The 27,748-nt window shown below is 41.4% G+C and overlaps 1 protein-coding gene across 5 annotated transcripts in view; it reads right to left on the bottom strand.

Moving 5' to 3' along the window:
* Nucleotides 1–7,103, bottom strand: part of LOC111528367 (pro-neuregulin-2, membrane-bound isoform) — a 197,494-nt gene extending 190,391 nt beyond the window's left edge. For all 5 annotated transcript variants that reach the window (XM_023195078.1, XM_023195049.2, XM_023195061.2 and 2 more), the window contains exon 1: nucleotides 6,186–7,103. In XM_023195078.1, coding sequence (XP_023050846.1) covers nucleotides 6,186–6,873 — 688 coding nt within the window. In that variant the 5' untranslated portion in view covers nucleotides 6,874–7,103. The remainder of the gene's footprint in view (nucleotides 1–6,185) is intronic.
* Nucleotides 7,104–27,748: the final 20,645 nt, after the last annotated feature.

Here is a 27,748-nt window from a genome sequence, read left to right as displayed (position 1 = left end):
ACAAAGTGGGAAGGGAATGTTACTGTAGAATGGAACTCATATGCCACACTCTCCCAACTAGCCAGAGAAGGAAGGCTTCTTAACTTTATTTCATAATTATCAAAAACATTATAGCTGATTAGCAGCAATTAATCACACTCCGTAAGTGTGAATTTGTCTTTTGACCCCAGACTGGCAAAAGCTCCCTAGCTCTTTGCCTGGGTACAGGATGTCCTTTCATGTCATCCTAATACCTTTTAATCATCCTCTATGTGTGCTTCAGTTCTTACAACCTGACATGGAGCTCTAGCTCAGCAAGATTCATCTGCATGTATTACTGTTTTTAAAGAAGTCTGCTTTAATTAAATATAAAAGTCATTGTTCAAACTTGTCATAATTTAGCACTTCTACCGATTAATTCATCTACTTTCCCTAGTTTCTTAAAGAATTCCCTGTATCATCTCTTGAAATTCATAAACTGGACTTATTTCTATGTACAAATTCCAAAAAGTAAGTGGGAGGAGAGGGTTAACTTGCTAGAAACAAGTAAGACCAAAATCCCCACACCTTATACACCCATCCATCCAAGCACAAAATTTGGGGGGAAATTTCTCTTACTTTTAGTGTAAATTATACTAACAACACTTCAGACCTTGCAAAGAAAGATCTAAGAACAAGTTGTTGAAAACTGCATTGGGGAAACTTCAATGATACTGATATCACCATTCCTTTCCCAAATTTTCAAAATTGCCAAATGCCACTAAGCAAACAGCGTTTAGAGGGTTAAGATTTCTGCTGTTTTGATATTTGCATATTTACTTTTTTCCTATTTATCCAAGTGGCAATTCCCTCATCCTCTGAGATTTTAATGCTATGTTCAAATCAGTTACCTTAAATGTACTTCAGAACAGTATTCAGGTAGCTAAATTCCCTGGAATTGTACCAGCTGTGCATGAATATGGTCCAAATCAAACTCTTCATTGACAACTGGGGACTCTGGCTTCTGAATGAAAATCAAAGCAATCATGCGCAACTGTGGAGTTTTCTCTTTTTATCTGTGAAATCATGTGATCTCCCACATGGACGCTACTGTGAGATCACCAAGCGGGTGAAACAATAAGAATTGCTGTATGGGTTGAGATGCAGCCCTGAATCTCAGTGATAAACCTTTGGATCTCTCCTTTGAGCATCCCAATTAAGACTTATAAAATGTATTGTCATGGAAAACTTAATGGCAAAGTATCTGAAAAATAAGTTGGTATTTTCATTCCTGAATCTTGAATTATATCTGTGAGGTAAGGTATTGAGAAGAGAGGATCCTTTAACTAGACACTTGAGATAGAGGACTCAGAGATCATTAGAACTAGGTGGATAAGATCTTGGGCCAGGTTAAGAAAATATGTACTACCTGGGAAGAATTTACCACAAAATTGACTTAATGGCAAAATTAACATTCTTCCTCTGTCGAAAGAAAATATAAGACTACTTTGGGCCGGGCGCGGTGGCTCACGCCTGTAATCCCAGCACTTTGGGAGGCCGAGGTGGGTAGATCATGATGTCAGGAGTTCGAGGCCAACCAGGCCAAGATGGTGAAGTCCTGTCTCTACTAAAAATACAAAAATTAACCAGGCGCAGTGGCAGGTGCCTGTAATCCCAGCTACTCGGGAGGCTGAGGCAGGAGAATCGCTTGAACCAGGGAGGCAGAGGTTGCAGTGAGCCAAGAATGTACCACTGCACTCTAGCCCGGGTGACAGAGCAAGACTCCATCTAAAAAAAAAAAAAAAAAAAAAAAAAGACTACTTTGAAAAACATTGTGTTTTTAGAGAAACACACACTTCAAGAATAAATTATTCTTGAATATTTTACCACAGAGCCTTAAAGCTGGGTAGCTGAGAACGGGGGTTAAGAAGGAAACTTTTCTTCATATATTTTTATGTATTTTCTGAATTTTGAGCCATATAAGTGTGTTACAGCTCCAAAAATATAAATATAATTTTGTAAAGAAAAAAACTAATTGATATTAGAAAATAAAATTAAAATTCCCTAGATAAAAGAGGATGGTAAAGGGGAAGCACATTTGCTTTGATTAGGGGCCAAGAGGAAGTTAGTCACCTAGATTGTTAATACACCACCATCCCTAGCTCCCAAACTGTTTGTTAATTCAAACCGAAGGTTGTTTTATTTTTGTTTAAATTTGGGGGTGGGCAAGTAGTAATCTACTTTCCAAAAGAAAAAAAATAAGAGGGTCTTTTCCAGCAAGATCTTTATTCTCCACCGCTCAAATCCCATTAACACTAATCAGCACAATGATTAAGCACATTGTGGTTAAGTACTCTAGTTGATAATGATTCTTTTGGAAGAAAGGTTCCCATAGCGACAGGTAAAGGCTATCATCAAACTCAGCTTTTCAGCACAGGACTTGATGTCACAGGTCAGAGAGTTAAGATTGTTTTAGTATTAATCTGGAGGCTTTCTTTAACTTCACTTGACTTTACCCATTCAAATGACACTGATGGAGAGCCCTTCTATAAACCAGGCAAAGTACGAAACACTGGGGGGCAGGAGAGCTAGGAGAAAGAAGACCTCAAAGATAAGCTATTGTTCCTGCCCCAAGAATTGCAGTCTGCCAAGGAAAGCAGCCACTACAAGAAATAATGACATTAGGGTGGTAATTCAATCCTTAAATCTGCAACCATGCCTCTAGTCCTCATCACTAGGACTGGTCAGTTTCTAATCTAGTTTCACTTTCCCATCTTCAAGCTGCAGCACAGCTGGGTTTCCAGCTGGCTAGGGAAGAAAAGATTCTTTAAATAAACAGCATTTTAAAAATATGTAGTCGCTTTTGCTATACTGAATTTTGTGAACCACCTTTCTCTAATATGTGAATCTGGGTGCCACATTAATTTAAAACTATCCTAAAGAATGTAAAATTCCCCAGGAATACACCTTTCCTTGTTTAACAACGAAGTACACTATACACTGGAAAACCGCTAATCAGGAAATCCCAAAGAAAGAAATGATCTTTATTTTTTATGCTGTTTACTGCATCTATTCAATAAGGAAACTGCTTAAAAACATGAACATAAGAAAACAACAAGATAGGGTGTAATTATACCAAAATATATGCAACCATCTTTTAAAATGCAGGACTATTTGCAGAACAGGATGCTTTTATAACATTGTACAGTGTTGCTAATCCCTGCAAGGTCTTTCTAACTCTTTTTCCTTGCCTTTCCACAGTAGGTACAGAAAACACCTCCCTCCAAACATGCCATCTTCTAAGAAATGCAAAGATTTTACTCAACTCTATCACCAGATGTACTCTTTCTGGATAAATGATACCCATTAGATATGTAAAAATACCACTCTGGCAGGTCTTGCTATTCCAGCAAGACCCCTGTCTACCTTTCCCCACCTTATATCACAGACTTCAAGTTAACATTTCAGGGTGGAAATGAGCCATTTACGAGGACTGATAAGAAGAGGTCCAGTGTGACCTCCTGCATTGATGCTCCTGAGGCCAATTTTTAAACACAATATTATCCCTCCATATGGCGCCCCCCCCCAAAAAAAAACCCACAAGATTTCTAGATGACCTCCCAGGGAACCACACCTCTCAGAACCTACACACACTCAGACCTGAAACTAGCTAAACAAAGCAACAATGCAACCTCAGTTGCTCAATATAACGGCCACGACGACAGTTTCCAAGTGCCAGTTTCCCTATTTTGCAATGGGCAAATCTGCTCCAAGGAGAAAATGTTCCCAATGACCCTGTGGCCCAGAGGGCTTTCTTTAGAATAGAAAACAGAAAATGAATTTGTTAGTTATTTCCTGCTAAGCACAAGGACAGTGTTGTGGTTAGTTAGGATGATTTTGTTTCCTTATTTAATATACCATTACCAGTACATGTTTTCTTTAACCACACAGCAGAAAATAAGAAAATGCAGTTTATGCTCTTCTGTTATATTATCACCAATTCCACAAGTCTCACAAATAGGTACTTTAATTTCTAGTCCCCTTATATAAGGCTCCCCAAAATAGTACCTATTTATACACTTTCCTTTGAATATCAATTCAAAGCAATTTTTTGCATTCTAAAATGTTTACTGTCATACACATTCCTGATCCTTGATAATTTGTGATATGTGAGGGCCCTTCCTTTACCAGTGATTGCAGTTCTAAATATATCTTTTTAAGAACTGTACTACACTTGCTATTTTGATAATATGAGATGATCATAATCTAGAAACAGACCATGTTCCTGACCCTCAAATCTTTCATGATTTCTGCATTTAACTGTTAAGCTATTAAATACTCACTAGAACAAACAATGTGTAATTGATGAGGCATATTGTGTTGGGGGAAGGAGAAAGTAGAAGGAGGGAGACAAGGGAGCAGTTACTCTATGGGGTTGTCTGACAAAGACCGTCAAGTCCTCAGTGGCCCAGACTAGCGATTATGTGGAAATATACACTGTGCAAATGCAGGAGCAACTCACCAACAACCAAACAGAAGCTGTCCTTGAACAAGGTTCAATAAATATTTTTACTATCTATTTTCCACTGTATAATACTGTTTCACAGCTTCCCAAGGGATCTCAGATAAAATACTCAATAGAATAAAAAACTAGAAATTCTTAGCTGGTCTCTGCTTGTCATCATAAAACATTTCAGAACATAAAACTAATATTAAAAAGCAGTCGACAATATTCCTAAGGATAATGTCAGGGTGATAAACTGCTGTTATCCCCTAAAGTTTTCCCCTCCTTATTAAGACATTGCCAAGATTCTTCTCATTAAAGTGATCACAGTTTAACATAGTTAGTGCCTAGATATACTCCCATAACTAAACTCCTAAAATTTGCCTCCTGAAGGGAGTGGGGGAGGAAAGCTTCCAAAAGTCATAGGTATTGATCTAGAAAGATGAGGGCAGCAAAACTTACTATAAGCTGTTACACATATTTTGCTACTCAAACAAAGCCTGTCTACACTACCTAGAATCAGTTGGTAAACTGGCAAACATACCAATTTCTATGAGAGTACAGGACGTCTATTATAATTCAGCGATTACACAGTCCAGCAAGTCATACCACATGCCAACAAATTCAGCTTTAGTTGGGACAAAAAGAAACCCCAACGTGAATAAGCACAAGACGGGCTTACACCAAATACTCCAGTGTGGGTCAACTTGATATGAATTATCTTACTAAGAAATAAGTACTGGATTCAGGGACAAGAAGAAAAAGCTCTTAGACTGACATTTATTTGACTTTTGACATGGGAGACTTCCGTTCCCAGCTGCAGAGATCTACAGATTTCAGTGTTTTGTTTCTAATCACCTGCATTCCTGTGCAGCATCCAACATCATGAAGATGAAAGATGCAGTCAAATACATCTGGCGAGTAAGACGTTAGAGCTGAACTTAAAGCATTCAGCAGAAGTAAGTTACTCTCTTTCATCATCATCGCAATCAACAGACCTTGTAATATCCCCCAGAAACAGCTATTACAAAAAAAAAAAAAAAGAGGTGACTGCTTGCTAGTCTTAAGAAAAGGATGGGCTACCTGCTTAGCAAAGACAGACAATCACGATGGAGAAAAAACCTGGAGCCACATGGAGGACGGAAAACAGTAGCAGAAAAAGTCCAACTCTGCCTGCGCCAGCTGTGTGGATGAGCAGAGCAACGAGCCCAGGGGAGGAAGGAGGGGGCGGGGGCGATCATTCCCTAGGAGAACTTGTAAGCGGAGGCCTTCACAGCCTGGGAGTCTGCCCAGCTGCTCCTGCAGACCCTGCCAGCCTGGGCACGGCAGGCCCGCGGGAGCAGAGCGGGCAAGGCCTCCGAGGGTCACTCCTGACACAGCCTCAGGCCAGCACCGCCAGGACCTCTCCGTTTTTCCTTCCGCTACTGGGCTATGATGGCAGCTTTCCAGCCCCACATGCCACACATCAGCCGCAGATCCCCGCTGGCACAGGCCAGCGCCTCCCTCCGCCCCCCGCCCCTGGCACACTTTGAGCCTGATCCTCCTTCTCTCCAGCCCCAACCCCCTCACCCACCGTGCCAGGCGCCCTGCCCAGGGGCGGCCCCACCCCCCAGCGCCCGGACTTTGCCAGGCCCGGGCACCTGCAGCACCTCCCCGCCCCACCCCCATTCTCCACCACCTCGCCCCTCCCCCCTTTCTCCAGCAAAGGGAGGGGGCGACTCACCGCAGTCAGTGCACAGGATCTTGCCCACCTCTTTCTTGAGATTTTTGCCGTTGGTGTCGAGGGGGGCAAAGGCCGTTTTAAAGACTAAGGGCTGTTCTGTGGGCTCCAGGAAAAAGATGTAGCGCTGGTTCCTTTCGAGCGGCGCACAGGAGCCCACGCTGATCACCTGCTCGCGCTGCAGCCCCCCGCTCCGGAGCGGCCACTTGTCCAGCACCTTTACCAGCGCCACGCGACCCGAGGCGGGCGGCTCTCGGGTGCTGTTGGAGCTGGAGCCGCCGGCTGGGGCCAGCCCCTGTACCTTGCCCTCCACCACCACGGGTGCCTTGTACGCCTGGTCCTGCACCGACTTGAGGCTGGGCGAGTAGCAGGCGAGCGACACACCGAAGAGCAGCATGGAGAAGCCGGGGGCCGGGTCGCGCCTCATGCCGCCGGCGGCTGCGGCTTGCGAACGGGCGGCGGCTCTCCGGGCTGCGGAGCTGCGGGGCTGCGGCTGTTGCTGCGGCCGCGGCTCTGGGGGCGCAGCGGGACGAGAGATGCTGCTGTTGTTGCTGCTGCTCCTGCTGCTGCCGCCGCTCTCGCTGCTGCTGCTGCTGCTCCTCTCGCTGCTGCTGCTGCTGTCGCTGTAGCTGCTGCACCGACCCTTCTCCAGTGGCGGCGGCGGCAGCGCTGAGCAGCAAACCTGCCGCATCTGGCCAGGCCATTTGGGGGGCTCCGCCGCTCAGCCGCCGCCGCCTTGGGAGGGGAAACAGAGCCCGCTGGAAAACCGGAAACAGCGTAACGTTAGCGCCTCTTAGCCCTCCACCGGCAGCCCGGGGAGGTGGCCCAGCTAGGGCAGGGGGCAGGCGGCAAGCGGGCCGCGATGCGCAGCGCGGCGCAGCGCAGCGCTCCCACCCTGTGCGCCAGGACCTGGAGGAGGATGCGGAGGATGGGACGCCCGCCCACTTGCTCTCTCGCGCCCCCTCTGCCCCCGGACTGAGTGGGGAGCGCGGCTTCTGCAGGGGAAGCTCGGGACTGCACTGCTTTAGTGCCCGCCTTCAGCCCGCAGGGGCGAGGGAGGAATCGTGCCACCCTTTGCTCTCGGGATTTATCGGTATGACAGTAGGGGTGGTGCGTGAGGAGAAGGCGGAGAAGAGATAACGGGCTCCTGACACCATCCTGTGAACGTGGGAATAGAACGCAGGGCGTGCCCCCTGCCTTTGGCCGGCAGTTGTAGGAGCCAGAGAGGTTGCCATGGCCAGGGTGGCCGGCCAGCCTCTCTCCTCTTGGGCTGTCCTCTTTCCTAGGAGGACCCTGGAGCCCAGCCCCTAAATGATACCACGTGCTCGGTCCTGCCACCGCCTGGTGAGAGCTGGATATTCGACTTGAGGTGGGGGAGGATCCCAGCTCCGTCATTATGGAAAGAGTTGAGCTACAAGGTGTCTTGTCTCAGCATTGAGGACACCGAAGTGGTGGCTGAGAAAGGGTCCAGTCCCCAACACTCTGGCCTTTCTTCAGCAGCCACGTGGGGATCTGGCTGAGCACTGTACAATCTCATCTTTTAAAAATCTGCTAAGAGAGGTGGGGGGCTTTTGGGAGCCAATAGAGAGCCAGAGCCTGTCAGGGCCAGAGGCTGCTCCATAAAAAACGGTTTTTTGTTTTTTGTTTTTTTTCTAAGGCTGATGCTTGCAAGAGGCAGAAGAGTTTGCTGCACTGGAGCCAGCATCTGATTTAAAACACACACACACACACACACACACACACACACACACACACCCAGCTCCATAATCCATTTACCTATCAGTGAGGGTCCAGGGAGTTTTCAACACTCAGCTTTTAACCTTGAAGGATGTGGGGCTCAGGAATGCCAGTGAGATCTTGGGGAATTTTATACCGAACTGGGCTCCACAGGAAACTGGTCCAAGGATGACTGACTTAGGCTAGGACTGCTATTCTGGAAAGGAAGTAGAGAGAGCTACTCCTTTCCTACAGGCTAAGAGACATCTTAAACTCAATACATCCAAAACCAACATCATTATTTCTTCCACTTCACTCCAAATCACCTATAATTATTAATGCCACTTTTATTCTTTTAGACTATATCAATCCATTACAATAAGTCCCTTCATCCCATCTTTTATTCTTCCTCATCCAATTAATCACCAAGGCCTTTGGGTCTCCCTTTTAAAATAATCTCCAATTTATCTACTTCCACTCCAACTCTGCTGCAAACACCTTAAGTCCAAGTCCTCATCCTCTCTCACCTGGACAACTTCAAAGCCTATTAACTGGTCTCCACTCTTTTCACCTCATCACCTATCTCCAGTCCTACCAATGCCAGAGTGATCCTTCTAAAAATAAAATGTAAGCACAATTTGGCCATGCTACCGCTCTCAGATGTAAAGTCCAAACTCCTTAGCAAGGCTCTTCATGGGCTCCCTTTGCCTAGCCAACTTCATATCCTGAGAGCCAACCCCCCACCCTAGCAATCCTCAGCACTTCATGCTGTTTCTTGGTGTGCTTCTGCACACAATGTCTCTTGTGTCCAGAAAGCCTCACCTCCACCTTGTCCACATGGATAACTATTCTTTTCCCAAGGCCCAGCTCAGCATTACACTGCATCCCCCTTCCTACATATCCACCTCTACTCCCAACATACACATAGATGATGGAATTAATCCCTTCCTCCTCTGTATTGCCATGAGCCTCACACATAGTATTACTGTTGGGATATGGCCCATACTGTATTTCAAGCAGCCATTTAATGGGTCTGCATCTCCCATCAGGCCAGGCACGTTAATATAAGGGACTATACATATAACCTGTTCGCCTTTGGATTCCTATTACCTCCAACACAATGCCTAGCATAAAATAAGGATTAGCAAATCTCCAGTGAAAGAAGGAGAGAAGGAAGAAAATAACTGAAAATTGGCACTTTTAAAGGCATCAAGCCAATCTTGTTGGCTCCTTCAGTGTCCCCCATTTCATTTTCATAGATCACAGACCTCATAAATCACAAAACATCACCATAAGGAAGATAGCGACATCCACTCTTTCATTTTTCAATGAAAGAAAAAGTCCCAGAGGGGATAGGGGACTTACTCAAGATCTCACACAGCCAGGACTGAACTCAGTCTTCTGTTCCTGAGACCAGGGTCATAGTGAAGAATTTGTGCTCTAGAGTCCAGAAGAGCTGGGTTTTAAAGCAACTCTGTGACTTACCAACTTTGGGATGAGTCTATTTTACTCTTTAGGCCTTAGTTTCCTTATCAGTATGGAGGAAAAAATAATAGGGTCTACTTCGTAAAGCCATTTTTTGCTTATTATGTACTGTCAATAAATATTCAATCAAATGGCTCCTCTGTGCCAGTCACTGAGGCACTATATGTTACTGGGTACACTGTGGTGAACCAAACTGTTCAATAGTACATGTTTGTGCTCTCAAAGCTCATACTCTGACTGGGAAGAAACAGTAAACAAGTACACAAATGGGTAACTAATTACTTGTATTGCTGAGTATCCTGAAGGAAATAAACAGGATGAAATGATAGAGAATAATGGAAAGGGGAGAGGATAGGTCTACTTGGATAACAGAAGGCTTGTCTGAGGAGATAACATTTAAGCTGAGACTAGAAGGATGAGGAGGATGTGGATTACGTGAGATAATATGTAAAGTGCTTAGAACAATGTCTGGTGCACAGTAAGGGCCAAAATTAAAGTTGAGAATTATTAATATTTTACTTACACTGGTGGTTCCCAATCTAAGAGCTGAGAATTTCTAAGCGGTATTAGCCTACTTTGGTAGGCTAAGTGGGGTGGATCACTTGAGGTCAGGAGTTCAAGACTAGCCTGGCCTACATGGTGAAACCCCATCTTTACTACAAAAAAAAAAAAAAAAGCTGGGCGTGGTGGCGCTCACCTGTAATCCCAGCTGCTTGGGAGGCTGAGGCAGGGAAATGCTAGAACCCAGGAGGCAGAGGTTTCAGTAAGGCTCATAACACTGCACTCCAGCCTGGGCAACAGAGCCCTGTCACAAAAAAAAAAAAAAAAGCAATACAATTTTTCAATAGAACATGTCATGAAGAATAAATATATTATTTTCCTCTCTCTCTTATTTATTTATTTATTTATTTATTTATTTATTTATTTATTTATTTATTTTTTGAGACGGAGTTTTGGTCTTGTTGCCCATGCTGGAGTGCAATGGTGCAATCTCGGCTCACTGCAACCTCTGCTTCCCAGGTTCAAGCAATTCTGCCTCAGCCTCCCAAGTAGCTAGGATTACAGGGTCCTGCCACCACTCCCAGCTAATTTTGTATTTTTAGTAGAAACGGGGTTCTACCATGTTGGCCAGGCTGGTCTCGAACTCCCGACCTCAAGTGATCCACCCGCCTCGTCCTCCAAAGTGCTGGAATTACAGGCGTGGGCCACCGTGCCTGGCCAGCATCACTTTCGTTGTCGTCTAAGAGGTCTTTAATTTCCTCAAACTACTTCCACATATACACTATTCGAAATTCATAACACTGAAGAGCACGTGGGATAAGCATTATTTTACAAAAACATGAGGAAAATTGACACACGGAGAATTTAAGTGACTTTCCCAAGATCACAAAGCTATGGATATATTTTTTTGCCAAGATTTATAACAAACTCAAGCGCACACTTTTGAATAGAACCACATAAAGAAATGGAAGCCAGACCTGTTCACTATACCATGGCTTAGCACAAGGTTGTGAAAAAAACTGGTTCATGGTAGCAGTGGGCTGTGTCACTATATAATAATCACTAAGAACAAAAACAGAAGTAGACAGAATGGTATAGACATTCTGAATTCAAGATAGAACACCCACATGAAAAGCTTGGCTTCTTTTCTCAGATCCCTCCCACACAGGATGGGCTTCTTCCAGCTTTAGCCAGGATAGCAGGCCAGAAAGGGCCACTGAACCAGGTTCATGGCTTACTGCAGCTAGGAGAACTGGCTAATCAAGGAGGTCTGTATGGCCTTTATCTGGTCACTGAGTCTCACAAATCAAGCCGAACACTTTGCAGGGCAGTCTCACTTTCTAAATAAAGAAATTTTGTAAACTTATTTTTTCTCCTTTTGAAATCTGTTTTCTAAATTTGGCTTCCAGAGTCACTTTCAGGTTCTGTGTGGTTAATTTCTTTTCCTCCAAGGATTTTCAAACAAGAGACTAAACAGAAAACAGATATTGAGAGTCAGAATGTTAGCACTGGGGAAGACTTTAGTATCAATGTAGCCTGATGTCCTTCTTTTACAGAGGAAGGCACAGAGACCGTGGAGATTATTTGACTTGCTCAAGGTCACACAGCCTTGGCAGCAGGAATAGCCCTCATTCCCTGACCCCTGGCCCAGTGCTCTTTTGTCTACTTTTCAAAATCCTGACTCCACCTCTACTGGAACGTGAGCTTGGACAAGTCACTTCACCTTTTTGGTTTGTTTGTTTTTTGAGATGGAGTCTCGCTCTGTCACCCAGGCTGGAGTGCAGTGGCACCATCTCAGCTCACTGCAACCTCTGCCTCCCGGGTACAAGCGATTCTCCTGCCTCAGCCTCCTGAGTAGCTGGAATTACAGGCACGTGCCACCACACCCAGATAATTTTTGTATTTTTAGTAGAGACAGGGTTTCACCATTTTGGTCAGGCTGGTTTTGAACTCCTGACCTCGTGATCCTCCCACCTCAGCCTCCCAACGTGCTAGGATTACAGGCTGAGCCACCACGCCCGGCCACTTCACCTTTTTAAGTCTTTTCATTTCTGAGCCTTAACTACTTTGCATTTCACAAATGGAAAATTTATAGTGGTTTAATAACTTTCCAAATGACAGACACAGTTGGGACTCTAATCCAAGCTTGTCCATTGCCAAAGCACGTCCTCATGCATAGCACCGTCAGAACTCTCTGGGTAAGAGGCAGTCTCTTGGTGTCACTTTCATTACCATCTAAGAGGTCTCTAATTTCTCTGATTTCCTTTTTTGGGAGGGGCCCCCAATAAAATATCTACTTCTTAGGAGTTGTGTAAGGATTAAGTGAGTTAATTCATGTGAAATGTTTCACACAGTACCTGGACACAGAGAAACTTGCTAAGAGTGAAGTCTCTGGAGTCAAACTGCCTACGTCTGAATTCCAGCTCTGCCAGTTTGCTTGACTGACATTTTGGCCTAGCTACTTACGTTCTCTGTCTCAGTTTCCTCAACTGTAAAGTGAGTAAAATGATATATCTTTCTACGTCATTAAAATTGTTATGAGTCTTAAATAAAATAATATGTATAACCCACTTAGAATAGTGTTCAGCACGTTAACCATTATTAGTTTGACTGTAATAACCACTTTTCTTATTTTAAGTAGCCATACTTTGCCCAAAATTCATCAGTTTTAAAAGCATTCACTTTCATATGTTTTGAACACATGCTGAAATTCTTAAGATTGGAGCCTGATTTTCTGCTTTATTTAAAAAAAAAAAAAAAAAAACAACCTCTCATTGGTAGTTCCAGTTCCCAATCAAGAGAGGCCAGGATTCAATAATTTATAGCCTATGGCTATGTTTGGAGTCAAGGGGCTTCCACTCCCCAATTTGCTGAAAAGTGCAGCAGCCCCTCTGTCTGAGTTGTTCCATCTGGGATAATAATAATTATTCCTTTGTAAAGTGCTTTGAGACCTTTGGATGAAGAGTGCTATGTGAACACAAATTATTATCTCTTTTCCAGATATCACTTTTAGATTAAAATCCAGAAGCTCCCTAAAATAGACCATAGCAGAAGTACAGTCCGGACACAGATACATCTGTCCATTATTATCACAACCAGATAATACATTCATGATCAACACCATCATTCATTTTCTTTTACATATCATAGCAGATCTAACTTGGATTGGGAAAAAATGAGATGTCCTCAAGATGGATGTTTTTGCTGTTTAACTTTCAAAGATTTCCCCCACTCTGTTTTCCTGATTTGTGTTTTTGGAATCCTCTCCTGAGGTCAACAGGAACTCTGAGGTTGATTCAACTCTGGGGGCGTGAAGCAGGACAAGAAAAAGGAATTATTCTCTTAGTCCCAAATCCTCATGCTAGTGTATCTTCAAGTGTCCAATTCATCTGTTTCTACTTTATAGTTTTTAGTTCATGTGCATTCTTTTTCATGTGGTTTCTAGACACTTCAGTATCATCCGAAGTCAGTAATTTTAAGACTACTTTCCCTGAGTTTTTGTTACAATTCCTAAATTTATTTATTCATTCTTCCAGAAACATTTATTGAAAAATCTGCTATGCATAGCACTGCCCCAGATGCTAAAGAAATAATAGCCATGGTTCCTGCTAGAGCTAAAATCTAGGCAACATTGGAGTCAGGTGAGCTGTTTTCTGTTGAGCGGGTGCCCATTCTTGATTCTTATACACACACACACACAGACACACATACACACACACACACACACACACCACTTCTCCTTTAATGTCATCCTTCCCCTTTGTATTTCAGAGGCTCAGTGTCCCACTGCTCTCTCGGCTCTCGCAATTCTAAGGGCAGAGATAGTGTGTTTTGCAAATGCTAGGCCCTCAATATTTGCTGATATGACAAACTCAGTCACAATAAAGGATTAACATCTGTTAAAGTGTAATGCATAACTCCTTATGTTATGCCTTCATTTCTAAGGCATCCTATATTATTCATTTTAAAATGAACTTATTCATTCCAATAGTATTTTTATTTCATTATTTCTTTTAGAACATCCATTTGATTAATACTTATTTTAGAACTTATCATTCAAAAGTGTCTTTAGCGCCTACTCTGTTTCAAGCTTTCTATCAGATGCTAAGAACGTAGAGGCAAATAAGACACCTAAGGCCTCTGCCCTTGAACAGTTTACACTCGTAAAGGGAGACAGACACTAAAAGGAAGAAATAAACAAAAATAAATTCAGTGAGAGAAAGAAAAGAGGGGGAAATAAAGAGAGAGGTATGTGAGTATGATTGGATTGAAAATGACCAGGACAGGACAGGTACAGTGACTCATGCCTATAATCCCAGCACTCTGGGAGGCCAATGCAGGCAGATCACCTAAGGTCAAGAGTTTGAGAAAAGCCTGGCCAGAATGGTGAAACCCCATCTCTACCAAAAACAAAAAAATCTGGGTGTGGTGGTCGGCGTCTGCCGACCCAGCTACTTGGGAGGCTGAGGCGGGAGAATTGCTTGAATCCAGGAGGCGGAGGTTGCAGTGAGCCAAGATGGCGCCTCTGCACTCCAGCCTGGGTGACAAAGAGAGACTCCAAGAAAAAAAAAAATGACCAGGACAGGACAGTGCTTACAGGCATGGTTTCTCTAAGAAGACAGAATTTGAGCTGAGACGTGAAGAATGAAGAGGAGTCAGCCACACAAAACACTGGGAGCAGAGCATTTGAAGCAGAGGGAAGAATCCCACACAAAAGGCCTGAGGAAATAATAAGCTTGACATGATCAAAGTAGGGAAGGAAGGCCAGTGGGGCTAGAGATTGTTATAACAAGGAAGAAGAGTGGTATGGGATGAGGTCAGGGAGAGAAGTAGTGACAAGACTCATGCTGGGCCTTGCAAACTAAAGTAAGTTTGTTTGTTTGTTTGTATCCAAAGTAAGTATGGATTATTTTCTAAGCACAATGGGAAGTCACTGGAGAGTTGAAGTAGACACCATGTGATTTAAAATTAAAAGAGATCACTCTGAGGTGTGGGGCAGAGACTGTCATGGTACAAGAGTGGAATCAACAAGACCAGTTAGGAAGCTGGCAGTGTCCTGTCCTGGTCTTTTTTTGCTTTTTATTTTTGTTTTTTGCTTTTTGATTTTTTTGCAGTAGTCTAGGAGAGATGACAGTGGTTTCAGCTTGTGTAGTAGCCATGGAGATAAAGAAAAATTGATGGAATTTAAGATATAATTTGAAGATGGAACCAACAAGACTTGTTAGAGTAGATGAAGTGGGCAAGGAAAATAGAATAATCACAGATGACTAAAGTTTTGGCTTGGACAGAGGATGGCACCATTGGTTGAGATGAGAAATTCAGTAGTTGAAAGAAATAGAAAATTCCATTTTTGACATATTAATACCAAGATGCCTGTTAGACATGCAAATGGAAATTCAAGCACAAGTGGGTAGGTAAGTCTTGGTTTAAAATACACGGTTAGAGTTAAAGGTTTACATTTGGGAGTCAACATATAGTTGGTATTTAAAGCTATAGAACTAGGTAAGATGAAATGAGAAGGGTAATAGGGAAGAGGTTCTAGAACAGCACTGTCCAGTAGAAATGTGTGAGCCACACATATGAGCTACATGTGTAATTTTACATTTTCTATAGCCATATTAAAAAGAAACAGAATAATTTTAGTAACTTAATATATCTAAAATATTATTATTTCAACATGTACCCATGTAAAAAATTATTCATGAGACATTTCACATTCATTTTTTAAATATTAAGTCTTTGAAATCCAGAGTGAATGTTATGTTTTACGGCGTATCTCATTTCTCACTAGTCACATTTCAAGTGCTCAGCAAACCAACGTTTAGAGGTTGAATAGAGGAGGAGGAGTCAGGAAAGAAAACTGTAAGAATGGTGCCACAGAAGCCAAGAGAAGTATTTTAAAAAGGGACTGGTCAGCTGTGTCCAATGTTTATAAGAGGCTGAGTAAGATGAGAAGTGGCAATAGAATTCAGCAACATGGAGGTCACTAATGACCTTGACTAAAGCTGCTTCAGTGGAGTGATGGCTTCCTGGAAGGAAGCCAGAATGGAGTCAATGAAAGGTAAGGAAGTGGTGCCAGCCAGTATAAACAACTGTTTCAAAAAGTTTTGCTGTGCAGAGGAACAGAGAAATGAGCACTAGTTGGAGGGGGATATGGAGTCAAGGAAGGGTTTTTACTAAAATAGGAGATGTCAGAGCATCCTCATAATGGCAATAGGAATGTTCCAAGAAGAAGGAAGAAACTGTTGTGGGAGAAAGTGGATAGTAAGTGAGGAATGGAAATCCTTGAGAAAACAAGAGAGATGAGTGTAAGAGCACAAAGAGAGGAGCTGGTCTTTGACAAGAAAAATTATTCTTTTATCAAAACAGGAAGGAAGACAAGACTATGGACACAGTATAGAAGAATGGATACAGATTAGTTTATGGAGCTGAGTAATGGAATCTTCATTTTAACACAGGGCTGAAGCCATAAGCAAAAGCAAGCAAAAACCAAAAAGAAAAAAATCAGAGAGAGAGAGAGAGAAAAGAGGAATGCAAGCTGGAAAGGAAAAAGGTGGTATGCATGTGGAAGGGGAAGAAGGGACACTGTATTCTTTTTTTCTTTTCTTTAAAAACAATCCATTTGATCAATATAAGAGAGGATTAAACTTATCCAGGATCTGAACTGTTGGTGTCCACCCTCCAAGATACCCCTTTCTCTGCATCAGGATACCTAGGAAACCAATTTAGTAATCACAAGGTTGCTTGATGATCAGTCTCTGGGCAAAGGGAATGAATAATCTTGAGTTCATTTCATTCAAGGGTTAAAAAAAAAAAGCCTGATGAGCTATTTCTGATACATGTAACAGGGTACACATGCTTGCTACATTCAGAGTATCTCTCCCCTGAGCAATGTTGGAAACAAAGCAACACAATCTCATAATCCAGTTTATGGAACAATCTACCTGAGGCCTCTTCCAGCCGTTAAGAAAACTGAACCACATGTGTCTATTTATATTTTAGTTGTAAGTAACTAAAGCTAACTATAAAGTTTTAAATTATGTTTCTCATTTGCACTAGCCACTTTTCAAGCATTCAGTCATCATATGTAACTAATGGCTATTGTATTGAACAGTGAAAATACAGAACATTTCTATCACTGTAGAAAGTTTATTGGACAGCCCTCAGATATGAAAGAACCCTTCAGTTGTGAAAGAACCTCAGATACAAAAGAAATTTCCATGGTCTGGAAAGGGGAGGTGCTGGCAAAAGTAGGGAAAATGCTGTGAGATACAGAAAACGTGGCAAAGATAAGGTATTTCAGCTTAACCGTAATTTCAATTTCTAGTAGACATAAGGGTGCAAGGGTGATACAAATCTAAAATATTGCAAGGACTAGTTCCCCTCCCTATCACTTCCTCACTAAAAATACATTTTTCTAATGGAACTTTATGTTCAATTTCAGGTATTTTTTGTTTGCATGTTTTGTGATGTAACTTCAGGGGAAAACAGAATTCACTTTATAATGAATTATCATGTTTACATTTCAACTTTTTTGCAATGAAAAGCTATAGGGATATCTGTATGGGCCAAGTGGCTTTTCCCAGAAGCTGCATGATTTTGGGATTTGTCTGTCAGTTAGCTCTCTTCCATATTTTGGACTCCACCATTTCTTATTCATGAACATGCCACTTTTTCAGATTTCCTTTTTCTCATTATCTTGGGAACACAAAGCTTTAAGTATAGTTTCACATTGACTGTGTTTACATTCATGGGGTCAGAAGCAAGGGCTCTTCATTTTCCTGTGTGTGATCACGGAGTCAGTGCTCCCTTTTCATTGGTACTTGACAGTGCCTCAGAAAAATGCTGTAACTGGTGCGTGTGTAGCGAGGGAAATGGGACTTTTAAATTTTGCACCCAGGATAAATCTGCCATGTGCACAGAAAAATAAGAGGAGTCCTGGTGACAGGTGGCAGTTTTCTACCTGAGAAAAGAAATTCAAGTCACCAAAGGAGAAATGAAGCTTTACTTATTTTCTAGGTCTGAGAAAAATCACAGCTGTTGTTGTTAAGAATTCTTATCGGACAGTCTTAATTAGCAAGTCAAAATATGGATATGGTTTCTCAGTTATAGATTGTATGAATAGATAAATTATAAAATATGGTCCCCAAAGCTGAAACTAACCTAATACTGAATCCCTCCCAAACAATCCAGCTGACCAACATGTAGGAAGTCCTTCACCCCTGAGACTGCCATGGGGTGAGGAAACCCAACCATCTGTGTGAAAAGGCTCACATGCAGGAAAACCAAGGCCTCTGGCTGGCAGCCCTGGCTGAGCTTCCAGCTGGCAGCCAACACAAACTGCCAGCCATGAGAGTGAGGCCATTCTGGACATTTCACCATTCTCAGGACGCTGGCCAACCCTTGTGAAGCAGAAGGACCACTTAGTCAATCTACCAAAAAGTGAGAAATAATAAATTGTTGTTTTAAGCCACTAAGTTTGGAAGTTTGGTTGACCCTTGAACAACACAGGTTTGAATTGCATGGAGCCACATATACACAGGTTTTTTCCAGTGAAAGTTTCACTGAATGCGCTTGCCTCTCCTGCCTCCCCTTCCACCTCCTCCACCTCTGCCACCTCTGCCACCCCTGAGATAGCAAGACTCACCCTTACTCTTCCTCCTCCTCCTCCTCAACCTACCCAATGTGAAGACCATGAGAATGGAAGACCACTTCCATTCGGTGAATAGTAAATATATTTTTTCTTCCTTTTAGTTTCTTAATGACATTTCTTTTCTCTAGCTTACTTTATTGTAAGAATACAGTGTATAATATACATATGTGTTAATTGACTGTTTATGTTATCGGCGAGTCTTCCCAGTCAACAGTAGGCTATTAACTTATTAAGTTTTGGGGGAGTCAAAAGTTATATGTGGATTTCCAACTGCACAGGCAGAGAGGATGCCCGTGTCCCTAACCCCATGTTGCTCAAGGATCAACTGTAGTTTGTTAGAAAGAAATGGATACTGAAACAGTACCTTAGATAAGACTATCTAGAGACTATCTAGCGTACTTCCTTTGTACATAATGGTAGGCATATTATTTTGTTTTGATAAACTCAACTATGTCATGGAAGGAGGAAAAAATTAGACAGGCATTCTCCCTTCTTCTTACTACCAAATATGCTAACCTTTCCATGCCTGTACTCACACTGCCTACCTTTCTTCTATTACATTGAAAGAACTGTCCCTGTTCCTGTCAAAAACCAGCACTTGCAGTTGTTTTCCAGATCCCATCTTTTCTTGCCTTTTCAAGGACTCCACTCAATTCTCCCTTCCTTCTGCTACATCATAAGTTTTTATCTGTCTGTTGACTCATTCCCATCAGCAAATAAACCTGCCTTAATATCATTCATTAAAATAAAACATTTATTTCATATCACTTCCACCCATTGTCCCATTTTTCTCCTTCCATTTATAGCAAAAAATCCTGAATCAGGTGTGCATGGTCTCTACCTCCACTTTCCCACCTACTGTTTCTCAACACATCGCAACTTGTTGCCAAGTTCAACAATCATCTCCTTTCCCCATCTTCCTCCATCTCTCAGTAATGTTTGACACATTCATCACTCCTTTCTTTAAACACTTTCTTCTTTTGGTTTCTGTTACATCTCACAGTTCAGGTTTTTACTCTATCTCTGGCTACTCTCTTAAAGTTGTTTCTGAATATTCCTCCTCTGATCAGCCTCAAATTGTTAGTATTCCCCCAGCATCAGTACAGGGACCTCCTTCTTTTTCCATCTACCCTCATTCCATAGGTATAATTTCATCTGCTCTTATGGCTTTAAATACATCTAAGAGTTGATGACTCCCACATTTGTATTTATTTTCTTCTATTTTTTTTTTTTTTTTTTTTTTTTTATTGGGGTTTCCTCTTGTTGCCCAGACTGGAGTGTAATGGTGTGATCTTGGCTCACCACAACCTCCGCCTCCCAGGTTCAAGCGATTTTCCTGCCTCAGTCTCCCAAGTAGTTAGGATTATAGGCATGTGCCATTACACACAATTAATTTTGTATTTTTGGTAGAGAGGGAGTTTCTCCAATTTTGTCAAGCTGGTCTCAAACTCCTGACCTCAGGTGATCAGCCTGCCTCGGCCTCCCAAAGTGCTGGGATTACAGGCATGAGCCACCGCTCTTGGCCACCACATATGTATTTCTATGCAAGTACTTCTTTCATGAAGCCCAGAACTACATATCTTCTTGCCATCTCTACTTAGAAGTCTAACAGGCAACTCAAATTTAACATTCTCAAAAAGGAACATGAATTTCCAATCCCATCTTCAAACTCACTCCTCCCTATTTTGGTAAATTGCATTGCCCTCTATATAGATAGATGCTTAAGTCAAAAATCCTACAAGACATTGAATCCACTATTTCCTTAACCACCCACATTTAATCCCAATCTTGTCAATTCTACCTCCAAAATACATCACAAATCCTTTCATTTATTCCTATCTCTACTGCTACCAGCTACTACCATCACTTAGATAAGTCACAATCATTTCCACCCTGGACTACCATAATCACCTCCTAACTATGAATTTCCTACAAAAGAGTTTTTTAAAATGCAAATTGGTTATCACTGCCCTGCTCAAAATTCTCCAAAATTTGCCACTGTATTTAGAATAAAATTAAAATTCTTTACCCGAACCTAGAAGGTCTTACATTACCTGGCCTCTGCCTACTTTTCCAACCCTATGTTCTGTCACCTTCTTGTTAGTTTAGTACAGTTCCAGCCACATACACCCACCTGCTGTTCCTTAAACACACCAACTGTGTACCAGCCCCAGGGCCTTTGCATTTGCTATTTTCTACACCTGAAGATCTTTTCAGATCTTTGCAAGGCTGGCTCCCTCTTGTCATTCAAGTATCAGTCGCTTCCTCAGAGGGATCTTAAACGATTGCCACCTAAAGAGTAGACCCCAGTCAGTCTGTAGAACATGTCATTTTCATTATAGCAATTCTTACTTGCTGATAATAGTTCGTTTATTTATTTGGTTGTTGTGTGTTTGTTTGTGGTCTGTTTTTCCCCACTAGAATATAAGCTCCATGTGAAAAGAATTTTGAGCAGGGCAGTGATAACCAATTTGCATTTTAAAAAACTCTTTTGTAGGAAATTCATAGTTAGGAGGTGATTATGGTACTCCAGGGTGGAAATGATCGTGACTTATCTAAGTGATGGTAGTAGCTGGTAGCAGTAGAGATAGGAATAAATGAAAGGATTTGTGATGTATTTTGGAGGTAGAATGTGAAAAGAGCCCATATTGGTTTTGTTCAATACTGTATTCCCAGAAGAGTGCCTGGCACTCAAAAGTGCCTACTAGGTGCTTTTCACATGGAGCTTACATTCTAGTGGGGAAAAATAGACAACAAACAAACCTACAAAAAACAAATAAGCAAACTATTATCAGCGAGTTAGAATTGCTATAATGAAAATGACAAGTTCTGGAGACTAATTGGGGGCTACTCCTTAGTACCCAGTAGGCACTCAAAAGTGTATGTTAAATGAACAAATGCCAAATCAGGATAATGATTATAATTATGTCATTCCTCTAGCCTGGCAAACATGGTGAAACTCCATCTCTACTAAAAATACAAAAAAATTAGCCAGGCATGGTGGCACACACCTGTAATCCCAGTTACTTGAGAGGCTGAGGCAGGAGAATACCTTGAACTGAGGAGGCGGAGGCTGCAGTGAGCCCAGATGGCACCACTGCACTCCAGCCTGGGTGACAGAATGAGACTCCATCTCAAATAATAATAATAATAATTATTATTATTATTATTATGTCATTCTTTAACCTTGGTTCAGTTCAATAACTTTATATGGGTAGTAATATAAATGTTTCCTATGCAACTCACAATAGTCTCTATGAATGGTTTCTGTATACTATGTATACATGGTACTTTACTTATGACTCCTCAATTACAACTTTTGTAAAGGTAGGGATTACACCTTACTCAATTTTGTATACTGAGAACCTATATGGTATCTGAACTATTATAGGCTCTAAAAATACTTTGGTGGCTTGACTAATCTCAGTCAAGCATCTGAATACTTGCTTTGAGCTTAAGTGGTAAAGTCGATATAAAAATGCATTATGACAGTGATCTCTCTACAAGGCATTTAAAACCTAAAATCAGGAGGGGTTATTGTGTAAAATTAAAATACAGGAAACAATAAAACACTTTATAGAAGCAATCCAACATTTTAAGAATAAATACCTCCAGGAGTAGGGAAAAATGAAAATAACTAATGATTTGATAGTGACACTGTGGGTATGTTTTCTCATTTAAATTATCTTAATTGTTAATTATGTAAAAAATACAACTTGTGACCTGGTGCAGTGGCTCACGACTGTAATCCCAACACTTTGGGAGCCTGAGGTGGGTGGATCCTGAGGTCAGGAGTTCGAGACCAGACTGGCCAAGACGGTGAAACCACATCTCTACTAAAAGTTCAAAAAATCAGCTGGGCATGGTGGCACACACCTATAATCCCAGCTACTCAGGAGGCTGAGGCAGAGAATTGCTTGGACCCAGGAGGCGGAGGTTGCAGTGAGCCAAAATTGTGCCACTGCACTCCAGCCTAGGCAACAGAGTAGGACTCCGTCTCAAAAAAATAAATAAATAAAAGTAAAACTTGTAAGAAGAATTCCAGGTCCTACAAATATCAGTGCTTTCTCCCATTAGAACCTTCACAGAGTAGAAAGAAGATTTAAGAAATTCCTTTTCCCAGAGAACCACAATAATGTTGTGCACCATCCACTCTCAACATTTTCCACCAGGCTGATGCCCCTGGACAGCCATTCATGTTACTCCTCTATCACTACCCAGTCAGTTAAGTAATCAAATACTGAGCACATGGCTCTACCCCCAAGAAGTTAACACACTGGTAGGGGAAACACCTGTAAACATAGAAATGCCCCGCAGTATGATAAATACAGCAAAAGAGGTATGTACAAGGCACAGATGCACTAACAAGAACTGCTTAATTCTGTCAAGAAACGTATCACCAAGGAAGTGATGATGAAGTCAGGTTTCTAAAATGTAAGTTGGAATTCACCAGGAGGAAAAGGAGGAGAAAAGTATATAAGGCAAAGATGTAAACCATAAAGGGACATTCCTAAAGGGGTACAGATCCCTGGATAAATCACACAGTGTGTCCATCTTCCCAAAATATTTTATGGGTAATATCAACTTTGTAGAAATAGCAACAAAAGCCTTGGAGAAAAAGTAGAAACAAAATCTAAACTTTAGGTTAGTCTGCAGAAGAACAAGAGACAGTCCATCTAATCTTGGTGATAGATTGTGTGTACGTGTTTGAGGTTTTATATATGAATACATGCATGCATATTTTTATTTATCATCATTTAGCCAGCATTGAAATCATGATACAATTAACTAAAAATTACCTACACAAACTTTTCTAGGATTCACTCTCATATAAAGCAAAGTGTAATAAATAAAAATTTTAATTTCTTTTAAAATGAGATAGGGCTCAAAAATTTTAAAAAACATTAAAACTATTTCCTTTACTTTCTAAGTCTCTATGTTTTAATCTGTAAAGATATGTTTAATAATATATAATCTCCCTGTTAAGACTGGGATATAGTGTTTGGAGCCTAGACAAAGGAGATAAAGAAATAGAATTAAATCTACTACCATTTTCTCTGACCCAGCCTGGATTACTTAAATTAACTAATAGCGGTATTTTTCCATTACTGTTAGATACACGATGAACTAGTCAAGGGTATGTAAAAGTAGTTACAATATGTACTGAAGTAAAAATCAGGAAAAAGTTGCCTATGATGTCTGTGTGCACTTATGGGATGTAAAATCACAATCTAATTGAGAAGAACATACATTTATGAAACAGAAATAATACGGGCAAGTGTAAATGAAGTCCTAAGCTACACAGTAAAGACTGTAGATGTTATCAGTTCTGAGGATGGAAGCAATGTTAATGACACTCATGACCTGTAGAATGCCAACGTCCTTGTCATAGCTCTCTATTTCTTTTCGAAAATCTTTTCTCCCACGGGGGGAAAAAAAAGTTCACTAAAGAAAGATTGGGGCCAGGTGTGGTGGCTCACGTCTGTAATCCCTACACTTTGAGAGGCAGAGGCGGGAGGATCGCTTGAGTCCAGGAGTTTGAGAACAGGCTGGGAAATATGGTGAAACCTGTCTCTACAAAAAATTAGCCAGGCATGTTGGCGTGTGCCTAGAGTACCAGCTAATCAGGGGGCTAAGGCAGGAGGATCCTTGAGCCTGGGGGGTTGAGGTTGCAGTGAGCCCTAATTGCACCACTGTGCTCCAGCCTGGGCAAGAGTGAAAAAGAGGAAAAACTAAGTCAACATAGTTCAAGAATCCAAAACCAATTATTAGCAATTCAGAGAATTACCTTATAGGCTTTAAAAAACATATTCGAGCTCTTTGGCGGAAAAAAGTTAGATTCACCCTTCATACCACACACAAGCATAAACTCGAAATGGATCAAGAGCTTTATTGGGAAAACAAAAAACTATACAAGTTCTAGAAGAAAACTTGGGTGGATTCCTTTTTAACTTCAGTGTAGGGAAAGGTTTTGTAACTATAATTTCAAATGCAGAGGCAAAACAAATAAAAGATTAATAAAACTAACTATATAAAAATAATAATGTGTTACATGACAAAACATAAGAAAAGGAAATGACAAACTGGGATACAATATTCACAATATGTATCACAGATAAAGATCTGATATCTTAAATTTCTCTTTCTTTCTTTCTCTCTCTCGCTCCCTCTCTCCTTCTCCTTCTTCTTCTTCTTCTTCTTCCTCTTCTTCTTCTCTTCTTTCTCCTCCTTCTCCTTCTCCTTCTACTTCTTTTTTTCTTTTTTTTTCTGAGACAGGGTCTCACTCTGTCACCCTAGGCTGGAGTGCAGTGGCACAATCATAGCTCACTGTAACTTTGAGCTCCTGGAATAAAATGATCCTCCTGCCTCAGCCTCCTGAGTAGCTGGGACTACAAGTGTGCACCACCTTGCCTGGTTTATTTTTTATTTTTTAATTTTCTTGTAGAGACAGGGTCTCACTATGTTGCCAGGGCTGGTCTTGAACTCCTTGCCTCAAGTCATCCTCCTGCCTTGGCCTCCCAAAGTGCTGGGATTATGGGCATGAGCCACCACACCCAGCCAAATTTACTTCTTAAAAACTATTTAAAATATAACAAAAATGAACAAAAACTGTAGAGAAAAATAGGCAAAAATACATAAACAGACAATCCACTAAGAGCTAAAGATAGTCTTAAACATATATAAAAGATGTTCAACTTTATTCATAGTAAGATAAATGCAAATTATTAAAATGATGTTAAGATATCATTTCTCACTCATCAGATTGGCAAAAAAAAAAAGTCAAAGGCGACCATCCTGGCTAACATAATGAAACTCCATCTCTACTAAAAATAAAAACACATTAGCAGGGCATGGTGGTACATGCCTGTAGTCCCAGCTACTCGGGAGGCTGAGGCAGGAGAATCGTTTGAACTCAGGAGGCGGAGGTTGCAGTGAGCTGAGATCGTGTCACTGCACTCCAGCCTCAAAAAAATAAATAAATAAATAAAATTTAAAAAGCTTGATACAGTGGACTGAGTGTTTATATCCCCACCACCACCAAATTAATATCCTAACCCCAAAGGTGATGGTATTAGGAGGTGGGGCCTTTGGGAGGTGACTAGGTTATGAGGACAGAACCCTTTAAATGGGATTAGAGAGAAATCCTTCTCTCCTTCTGCCATGTGAGGACACACTGAAAAGACCCTCTAAGGGGAAGTGGCCCCTAGTTAGACACCAAATCTGCCAGTGTCTTGATCTTGAACTTCCAGGCCTCCAGAACTGTTAGAAATACATTTCTGTTGTTTATAAGCCAGTCATGCATCATTTTACACCAATGTTATGAGAAACATGTCATTAGGCAATTTCCTTGTTGTGTGAACATAATAGAATGTACTTACACAAACCTAAATGGTACATTCTACTACACAGCTAGACCATATGGTATAGCCTATTTCTCCTAGGCTACACACCTTTAGGACCCATTGCTATACCAAATACCATAGGCAGTTGTAACACAGTGGTAATTATTTCTGTATCTAAACATGGGAAAAGGTAAGGTGTTGCGCTACTATGTTATGATGGCTACAATCTCACTTAAGCCATAGCAATTTTTCAGTTCTATTAAAATATTATGGGACCACCATCATATATGTGGTCCATTGTTGACTGAAATGTCATTATGCAGCACATGACAGTATTTTGTTATAGCAGTCCAAAAGGACTCAGGACCCTTGACAATACACTCTGCTGGGGAGGATGCAAGAAAACATCTCATCCTCAATATAAGATGCAGTATATGAGAGTACATGGTATTCTCATACGTTGCTGATGGGAATATGGCAATATGTAACAAAACTACATGCAGATTTACTCTTCAACACAGCAACCCCACTTGTAGAAATGTATCCTTAAGTTACACCTCCAATAATTCAAAAACACACATGTACAAAGTAATATATCCACTGTATCAAGCTTTTGACTTTTTTTGGCCAATCTGATGAGTGAGAAATGATATCTTGACATCATTTTAATAATTTGCATTTCTCTTACTATGAATAAAGTTGAACAACTTTTTATATATGTTTAAGACTTTTTTTTTTTTTTTTTTTGATGGAGTCTTGCTCGGTCGCCCAGGCTGGAGTGCAGTGGCGCGACCTCGGCTCACTGCAAGCTCTGCCTCTCAGGTTCACGCCATTCTCCTCCCTCAGCCTCCCAAGTAGCTGGGACTACAGGTGCCCACCACCATGCCTGGCTAAATTTTTTGTATTTTCAGTAGACATGGAGTTTCACTGTGTTAGCCAGGATGGTCTCGGTCTCCTAACCTCGTGATCCTCCTGCCTCAGCCTCCCAAAGTGCTGGGATTACAGGCGTGAGCCACCGCGCCTGGCCAAAACTATCTTTATATAGCTCTTATACTTCTTTAAGAAGTAAATTTGGCCGACTGTGGTGGTTCACGCCTGTAATCACAGCACTTTATTACTTTAATAATGCAATAAGGCCGGGCTCGGTGGCTCAAGCTTTTAATCCCAGCACTTTGGGAGGCCGAGACGGGCGGATCACTAGGTCAGGAGATTGAGACCATCCTGGCTAATACGGTGAAACCCCGTCTCTACTAAAAAATACAAAAAAACTAGCCAGGTGAGGTGGCGGGCGCCTGTAGTCCCAGCTACTCGGGAAGCTGAGGCAGGAGAATGGCGTAAACCCGGGAGGCAGAGCTTGCAGTGAGCTGAGATCCAGCCACTGCACTCCAGCCTGGGCGACAGAGTGAGACTCCGTCTCAAATAATAATAATAATAATAATAATAATAATGCAATAATATATTGCATTATTTGTAATAACAAAATATTAGAAACTAATATCTAAGTGGACAGGTTGATTGAATAAACTATAATACATCCATACAATGGAGTACTGTGCAGCAGTAAAGAAGAACTAGAAAGATCTCTAGGAATGATATGGAATGATTTCTAGGAGATATTAAATTTTAAAAAGCAAAGTGCAAAAGACCATATAATATGTTATATTTTGTGGAAGAAAGAGGGAAAATAAGAAAATATACATTATCATTACAAAAAGAAACACAGGCAGGATAAACCAGAAAACAATGAAATATGTTTTCTGCAAGGAGTAGGGGTGAGGGGATGAATGGAAGGGACACAGGAGGGAATGGTTGTTCTCTGAGTATAACTCTTTGTATAGTTTTGACTTTTGAAAGCATGTTAATATCTT

The sequence above is a fragment of the Piliocolobus tephrosceles genome, chromosome 4 (genome assembly GCF_002776525.5).
Source record: "Piliocolobus tephrosceles isolate RC106 chromosome 4, ASM277652v3, whole genome shotgun sequence".
Classification (NCBI taxonomy): domain Eukaryota; kingdom Metazoa; phylum Chordata; class Mammalia; order Primates; family Cercopithecidae; genus Piliocolobus; species Piliocolobus tephrosceles.
Note: the sequence above shows the minus strand (reverse complement) of the source record. Positions and strands in the feature narration are given on the sequence as shown.